Source organism: Phaenicophaeus curvirostris, chromosome 1 (genome assembly GCF_032191515.1).
Source record: "Phaenicophaeus curvirostris isolate KB17595 chromosome 1, BPBGC_Pcur_1.0, whole genome shotgun sequence".
NCBI classification, from domain to species: Eukaryota; Metazoa; Chordata; class Aves; order Cuculiformes; family Cuculidae; genus Phaenicophaeus; species Phaenicophaeus curvirostris.
The window spans coordinates 23253769-23262610 of record NC_091392.1 but is presented as its reverse complement, the minus strand read 5'-3'; the positions used below and the strand labels follow the sequence as shown (position 1 = coordinate 23262610).

At 38.2% G+C, this 8842-nt stretch overlaps 1 protein-coding gene across 1 annotated transcript in view; it reads right to left on the bottom strand.

Annotated features, from left to right (window-relative positions):
- Window positions 1-1778: 1778 nt before the first annotated feature.
- The window catches only part of LOC138717334 (V-type proton ATPase subunit S1-like), a 50959-nt gene continuing 43895 nt past the window's right edge, over window positions 1779-8842 (bottom strand). The window contains exon 10 of the mRNA XM_069850852.1: window positions 1779-5266. Within this exon, the coding sequence (XP_069706953.1) occupies window positions 5057-5266 (210 nt within the window). The 3' untranslated portion in view covers window positions 1779-5056. The remainder of the gene's footprint in view (window positions 5267-8842) is intronic.

The window sequence follows — 8842 nt, the reverse complement described above, 5'->3', positions numbered from 1 at the left end:
CACTGGCAAAGCAGAAAAGATATAGTCATTCAGTAAATCATCTTATATCATGGCAATAATGATTGATACATAAAAAAAAGTTCAGCTATAATAATTCAGGAACATACCAGGTCTGGGTGTTATACAGAAATCCAGCCAATCTGAAGCAAGGAACCCACGTTCAAACAGGAGGCATACAAAAAGTTGTGGTGTAGGTAAGGAAGCCACTTCATTTGTGGGACATCAATAGCAGATGATTTGCACTTGTGCTCAGTCACTGTCATAAGTCTCCTTTCCACCCACATAGGTAGGAAGTAAGAAAGACGCCGTGCCACACTTGGGAAGTGAGAGATTACTTACTTAGGGAACCACCCCTTGGCAAGACCTCGTTTCTTTCTTTCTTTTTTTTTTTTTTCCTCGTTTCTTTTTCCCTACACTTCAATAATTTTTAAGCCTTTGGAAATCTGAGTTCTGTAGAAACAGCTCTTTTCTTGTTGATTTTTCATTCATTTTTGATAGGGAATGGACCAATCTGAAAGTAGAACCTGTACTAGCAAAATGAAGAACAGGTTCCTGTACTGGAAGATATTAAGACACCAAAAGATTGTTTGGCATTTGAGCAAACTTAAGGTACTGTTTTAATTTTGGTTTTGTTTCTCACTATCCAACCTGTTTCAAGTCGCAGTAACTTAATCTTCCGTAAGTTTGTTTTGCCCATGATGATGACTGGTAATCGGTGTCCCTTTTTTTATCTTGACCCACAAGCTTCTCCATATTATTTTCTCCCATCCCATTAAAAGGGAGGAGGAGGAGTGAACAGGTGAGTGGGCAGCTGGCAGCTGGCCAAGGTCAACCCACCACACAATGCAAGAGAAAAAACAGCCTGTAGGAAAATGAGTCCACGCCCCACTTGTGTGGGTTGTCTCATCCTCTTAAATTTAATGTAAATATAAGATTATTGCTACACTTGTCCCCACAGTCATGACCACCTGCTGAGACTGCTGTTAGGTTTTTGCCAGAAGTGACCAGTATCCAACATTCAGGCTGCTTCTTGTATCTCTGCTTATCTTAGCCCTCTCATGGTCATTCCTTGTTTTCAGAATCTCTGGTTTCCAGTGCTTGACCCCAACTTATGCTGAAATAATTACAGAGTCCTCTAACGCCTGTACATGGCTTAATATTTCAGCTAATTTAGATTTGCATATTCATTATTTATCAGGCAACCAGAAGGAAAGGAAGCACCAATTACTTTACTGAGTCTTCCCTTGGCAGATAAATCGACCTCTTCCTTTCCTGCCCAAACAAAAATGCTACTATTGGACTATTTCTACTATAGTTCTGTTTCATTATAAGTCACTGCTGGGTTTCCACATGGTTTGTGAAATAAGTAATTTTACAAGCAAAGAAACCAACAGTTCAGGGTGCAAACCAAACCTTTATCAGGTCAGGAGGTTCAGATTCTAGCTTCATCTCATTTCCCCTTTTAACAATTGATAATTGGTGAATATTGTGAGGAAATACCATAATTTATGGCTTTAGGTCTTTCCTTGTTTCTTGTTCCCACCATTCCCTCCATCTTTATTGAATTATTTCGTACTTTGTAGAGAAATGTGCCAGCACTCATGGAACTCAGTACTTCTTATAACTGAAGTGAGCTCTGGGGAATAAAGGCTCACACCTTCCAAACAGAGCTAATATACTGGCTGGAACAGTTCCCAAAGCAGGCATGTTTTAACAAGCACACCTGCAATTAAACTGAATTGTGAAATCAGAAGTACACAGATCTGGAAGTCCCCTGACAGGTTTTTAACTTTATTCAGTAAGGTAAACAAATACAGGAAGATACAAAACTGCTAGAATTTCTTGAGTTCCAGCCTTCTTCAAAAGGAAGGAATCCAGTCCTGCTGAAATCAGTCTTTGTCTCCCACCACAGGCCAGCATGATGTGTAGCTGCAGGGCTTTGAGGTGGCATGGGGACTCAAGCAAAGCACATGGCCCCCTGATGTGGTGTGCTGGATGTTCGTGTCCAGGCACTGGCAGCAAGGGTGGCCTTTGCGAGAAGAGGCTGAGTAGGTGCCTGCCAGCTAGCCAAGGTCAACTGACCAGATGCGCACAAAGAGCAGTTGATCCTCTACTAAGAAGGACTAGACATTGTCCCCAGGGCACAGCCCACCTGGCCCCCAGATGTCTATGGCTGTGGGTAGTTCCCTTCCTTTTCTGCTGCTTTTCCCAATACGGACCTCACAAGAATAACCCTGCCACATCAAGGGCTACAACACGTCTTGAACTTTCCATTGGAGGGATGCGCCAGGTCACTATAGAAATACAGTATATGCCCCTACAGGCCCCATTTACCTTTGATCATGGTATTGTTGTTGTCAGAGAAGGTAGAAGGAAAAATATTTTCTCCTCAAAAAATGATTTCCCCTTCATTCTGGAATGTATAATACCAAACACAATAAACAGTTCAGTCTGACCATTTTCTGAAAGCTTCAGTTTTATGGAACTACCAAAAAGCTAATCCAACAAACATCTATTCCAACATCTGATCCAGTTTGATCTCTTCTGAAACAGACTTATCTCTTCACCATTGTACAGCCTATATCATAGAATCATAGAATGGTTTGGGTTGGAATGGAACATGAAGAACATCTTGTTCCATGTCCCCTCCCATAGGCAGGGACACCTTCCACTAGATCAGGTTGCTTATAGCCTCCAAGGATGGGACATCCACTACTTAAAAAATTTCTTCCTAATATCTAATCTAAACCTACCCTCTTTCAGCTTAAAACCATCAGCCCTTGTCCTATCACTACACTCTCTGATATAGAGATCCTCCCCATCTTTCTGCTCTTCTCCAGGCTAAACAAGCCCAACTGTCTAAGCCTGTCCTCATATGGGAGATGCTTCAGTGTTCTGATCATCTTCGTGGCCCTCCTCTGGACTTGCTCCAGCAAATCCATGTCCTTCCCGTATTCGTTTCCTCCTTCTTTTCTCTGAAGTCCAGCTCAGGCAAGCAAGGGAGGGTACATGTATCACCATTGCCACACTGCAACCAGGACACGGTGACCTCCAGGAGAGTGCTCAGATTCAAAGCAACAATGGAAAAAAATGTGGACTGTAACTATACACAGAGTTATCAAATACGCTGAGGTTGAAGAAGTCCCCGAGCTTAAAAACTGGAGACTGGTGGAACATCAGGAGAAAGTACACCCATGTGCTTACCATACTCATACCACTGCTGGAGACAGCAACCTGAGCTAAGTGGCCTTGTAAAACTGTTGTTTGGTTCCTATATATTGTTACTGTTGAACAAAATCTGTTCCAAATTTTGTTGGTCCTAGATATAAAATGTAAGAAAGCTGACTTCTACAAACAAAGCCCTTTGTAATAGCTCTCCTCTCTTCTAGCTATCAGTTACATGACCATTACATCAATTTTCAATGTTGTATCATCTAACTTGCTTTAAAGGGAGAATTAATAACACCAGTCCAGTTGTCTATTCTGGTGACTATTTTTCGCAAAGAAAAGGTGCCTTTCTAACACAGCGTTTCTGTGTAGATCAAATGACAGCATTCTTTGAGGCTTTAAAGAACATTTGGGAATAATATTACAGCAGAGAAGTCACCTCTGCTAGTTGCACATCAGTTTTCCTTTTGTCTTCCAGGTCAGGATTGAATGATTCGGGAAGAATAGCTTCAGACAGCATTTAATTTACCTCTTTGACTGCATAATAAAAATGTGACATCCGGGAATGATGGGTAGAAACTATTGCTGGTCTAGTTATGTAGTTTATTCTGTCTTTCTTCTGCATCATTGTCCTATGACACAGATCAAGATCAGAAAAGTTAGAATTTTTCTCATGACAAATGTAATTTTGTCAAAATTATATCTTTTTTGCTCTTTAGTTACTAACAAAACCTGTACAATCATAACAAAACATCACTGCAGAGGGAATGAAAATGTTATTTTTACCATTTATTTTACCAATTTACCATTGTTCTTTTACTATTTCCTAGCTCTTCATAATGTTTAATAACTCATTTCATAGTCAGATAGCATCTTTTATTAATTGCAAAAGAATCCAGCACACCTTGAATGTCTCCAGGCTTCTAGAATCATTGAGGTGACCATAAATATGCTCAGAGTTAAACAATACACTAGCACAGTGCCTCTAACAACTTTATACATCCTTTTGTTTCCTTTTTTTGTACAAAATTCATAACTATCCGAAAAATACCTAGAAAATGAGGGACATTATGAAAATTACCTATCTCTGTTATGATGCTGTTTGCATCTTAGATTACAAGCTTGAAAAGTTGCACTCGTTGCCATGACACCAATTACAACTTTGCCATCAGTATAGACACAGACCTCTCTTGCTTAGTAACTCCATCAGCTGTCCACGGCTAAAACAAATACATGAGTTACCCTTACTCAACATAATTGTCACAGACATAAGCTGACATTAGAGCGAAGATAAGTCTTAATACTTCTGTTCTCATTTGTGATACACATCCGAACAAAGGGATGTATTTTGAAAAGACTTTTCAACACCAATTATACTTTTATACAAGACTTATACTTTTATTAGTTCTGCACTTTTCTTAATGTTTTTCTCAAGAGAAAAAATTACAAGACGCAGTTCAGTCCTCTTAAGATCTAGCATCAAAATAATATACTTACTAAAGAGCCTTTAGAGAGACCAGGAGTTTCAATATATAGTTTCCTATCAAATAAGTTATTTATCCTTCACATTTATCTCTGTTGTTATGTCTTTTCTTGCCAATAATAGCTAAAGTGAAGGCAATTTGTTCTAGTCCTTCTAATATCCAGACAGAGTAATAACCTCTACAGCTTCACCTCAGACCTTTCACAAAGATCATTATCAATGAATTATGGTAATAACAAGTAGAATAATTATTGTTGCCAAGCATAACGATACTTCTTACAAGTAGTTTAATTACCCCTTTCTGCTATGATATTTTTTAAAGTTACACATATTATGAAGAAATATATTATAAAAATCATAAATATCAGACCAGGAAAACCCTTTGCAGCACTAACAGGTCCATGGCTATTCTGTCTGAGGAACTGACAGAGCTGGACCTTTGGGATCATCAAATCTGCTGTTTGTTGTGAGCTGCATGATCATATGGATTCCATAGGTGAGGATCCAAAGTAAAATTATGGATGTCACCAAGCCCATCCAGATTCCAGGAGTGAAGAAGCCTGTACAGTCACTTGCATAGGAAAACTGGTTGTTTTCAATGTTGAAGCCTTGAATCTGAGAATGAAGACAGGTAGATAAATGAGTGCAATGAAACATGGCGCATAGACCCTACTTTGAGGACACGTGGTAATTACAAAAAGCACACTTGTTAATTACCAGTCACACTCTGTCCATTAAAAAAGAGTGAGAATGAAATCCTATGCATAACAATGTTCCAGAACCCCTTTTCACCCAGGAAATTAAAGATGCAGAATTCATTTGCTTGGCAAGATGTAGGTTTCTCACTTCAGAAATCTGTGTTACTTTTAGAACTAAAGTCCCAAAGGGAATGTGTGATCAGTACCACTCAATGACCACTTAAGAACCAGAAAACTCAATGGCATAAGAGTTAAGCCACCTGCTCTGATCACGAGATTTGTTGAAATACCATAAGATTTTAGCCAATAACTCCTTGACAAGGATAACTCCTGAAATCTACTTTAAAATACATCAAATGAAGACGACTTTTTGACTGAGTTTTACTGAAATTTGAAGGAGAAAACAGTTGTGAAACCTTTCTTTCCCCTGCTTTAGACATCAGAGACTCAAAACAGGAGAGAGGGTTTGCTTTACTGAGGTGTGGGATCTATGTTGTCTATTAACATATGAAATCCACATAAGCTTTCCCAGGAGACAGAAAAATCTGTAATATCTCTCATTTGACTGGATTCTCGAGATCTGCCACTGACTGAGCTCTTACCATATTATTTTCTTCTGAAAAATCAATTCATTTGGGGACCTAGTCTCTGCCTAGCTACCAATTTTGCAAAAAGTATCAACAAACTGAATGTCTTTGAGACTGCTATCCTTCTAAAACTTTTGTTAAAACCAAAGGGTTGGAAAATACAAAGAAAGGGAAGACAATCCCCTCTGTAATTACATAAGCACTGATTTCTTCAGAAGGAAAGCAATCAAAATGGTGGAAGAAAATAGAGGAAGGAAAGAATCATCTGATCTGTATTTCTGAGTCTCTCTTAAATAATTTTAAAAAGAATAATGAAGACTGGGAGTCTTGTGTATTTACAGATGCTTTGAAATAAGTGTGTAAGGAAAGCATGAAACATCATAAATCCACTAGCAAAGAGACAAAACTGGCTATTGTCTATAAAATACTATAGAATAAAATAAAAAAGATTATTTTATTTGTATCACTCCCTTCGCCATGCAATAAGCAAAGAAGCAGAAGATTGTGGATTTCCAGTTTCCTATGTTCCCATTCCATGATTGTTCTATGTTTTGTGATAAATCAAATGGAAAGCTTTGTGGTAATAAGAGAGTCTGTTCTTTGTAGGAAAAGTATTGGTAAAAACATTGGAGAAATTAATCTGTGGCTTGCATACAATGCTACATCAGTAAGTACTAAGACCAATGCCTATACCTTTCCGAATGCTGACTAATAAAATTGTTATAATCTGCAGAACGTGGGTCTATTTAGGTCCTGTGGAGGTGAAGACAATTTTAGTAATACAAGCTCTCTGGGCCTCCAAGAAGAACTTTCCAAGTCAGATCATGATAGCTAGCCTGCAAATACTGCCTGCTTTCAATATAGGTAGTCAGAGTTCTGATTAAAGCAGGATTAGTGAAAATAAGCTTTGGGGTTGGGTAACTGTTTACACAATTTTAGAGAATACAGGTGATTACTGAAGTCTTCCCTTGTTAAGCCACTGCTTTGACAACTGATGAGAGTGTGAATAGGAGTCACAAACTGTAGTCTGGAAGACTTATTTACAACAAAACCAGAAAGCAGGTGATGAAGTATGTCACTTATGTTCAAAAAAAAATGGATTGAAATCCTGGAAAATAATACATACTTGTTGCCACATTTACAAGAACTCTCTGAAGGACTTACCAGGTGTATTTTGCTTAGAAAGGCTTTAGCATTTCTGATTTAGAGCCAGAAATACTGAATTTTATTATGTCTATCCTAGTGGGGTTTTTTTGAAGCAGGATTATGCTTATTGAACCTTCAAAGTGAAAGATTTAATTGTACATTCTTAAAACGCTATGTCTACTTTTAGGTGGGAGATGAAATATATTCCGGGTTCTTTTATTGTATTTCTGAAGCTTTATCATTTCCGTGGGGGTGTTAGATCCCAGGTGGAAGATAAAAATGTGATTCCTAGCATCTATCTATAGAAAAGTTAAAAATAATTGCATGTGGTTCTTTAATTTTTATGAATGTAAAAGCCTTTTGGATACAGGCCTCTATACTGCAGAAGTTTTAATTTTAGTGTTTGGAGAAGTGTAATTTGCCTTGGTTATAGTAGTCTGCATTTAGTGTTAAATTAAAAAAAAATTTTTGAATGGAGTTTTCTTATTATTTGACCTTTGACAAAGCCTTCACAGAAAATCTGTTATTTTCATGGGTCTTGAGTATACACTGAATGTCTAATTTTTTAACTTAGAAATACATTAGCCACGAAGAGTTCTAATATTCTTTGTTTTAAAGTGTTGGAAGCTTTTCTTAAAAACAAAGGGGCTTCTAAACCACTATGAGACATACTAAAGAAAAGAAGTGCTTTTGGTGGCAGCCTTCTCTTTAATTTCATAGACAATTCAGAGATCCTCAAAAAGGATAAATGGCATTATAGTAGACAAGAACTCCTTCAACACTACCAAAAGCAACAAAATCCCCCCCACATTAGTTTTTGGTGCTGTGTACATCAGTAGTGACCCTCTAGGCTATGAAACAGCATTCCACAGGGGTTCTTTAGGTAGCAGTGACTGAGCTAGGTCTAACTGAAGTAAAAGGTTGCATCAGATCAGCCTTGCCTTGGAATAAGCTATGCAAGGCTTTGCAGTGCAGATGCTGTGTCCATTTAATACAATGGAAACCTTTTCAGAACTCAACATTGCAATCGTACAAGTGATACTGGCACTGGATCCTACTTCACTGCTTAACATTGAGATGAAAATCATGATAGGTTGATCAATCAAATTTCACCACATGTCAGTGGAAGATACCTGGAAATGTGTGATCTAGTTCAGATAAAACTTAGAAATGAGCGCAGAATAGTGACTTTCTGTTTTGGCACACAACAGAAAAGATCAGAATAGGACTATTCAGGTTGTGTTTAATGCTCAGGACTTCACCAGAGAAAAAGACCTTTCCTAAGAACTGTAAGTTCTGCTGCCTGAACAGTGGAAGCAGCTGTTGCTCTGAATCAGTAAGGAAGGTGTGAAACCTACTACTTCCATTCTTGATGAAGACCCCACCAAAAGGATGTCTACTAAGGATGGAGCAAGGCTTCTCTCTAAGCTTTGAGAAGGCAGCAGTGTCAATCTATATAGAAACTCAAGGAAAAAACACAAAGGAACTTTGTGTTTTCATAGCCCACGTGCTTTCATAACCTAGTGATGTACAAGCCTAACTTCAAAGAGTTAACTAGGCACAGTGCAGTTGTGCGAATGCAAGATATTTTCAGGCCTTTCCATAATCAATCATTGGGAGGAACCTTCACAATATGATGTGTAATGCTACATTACTTCTCAAAAACTCTGGGACTTCATCCTTGAATTTGTAGAATAGAAATCTCACCACCGATACTATTCCTTTGAGATTTCCACTGTTTAAGCAGAAATGTCAAATCT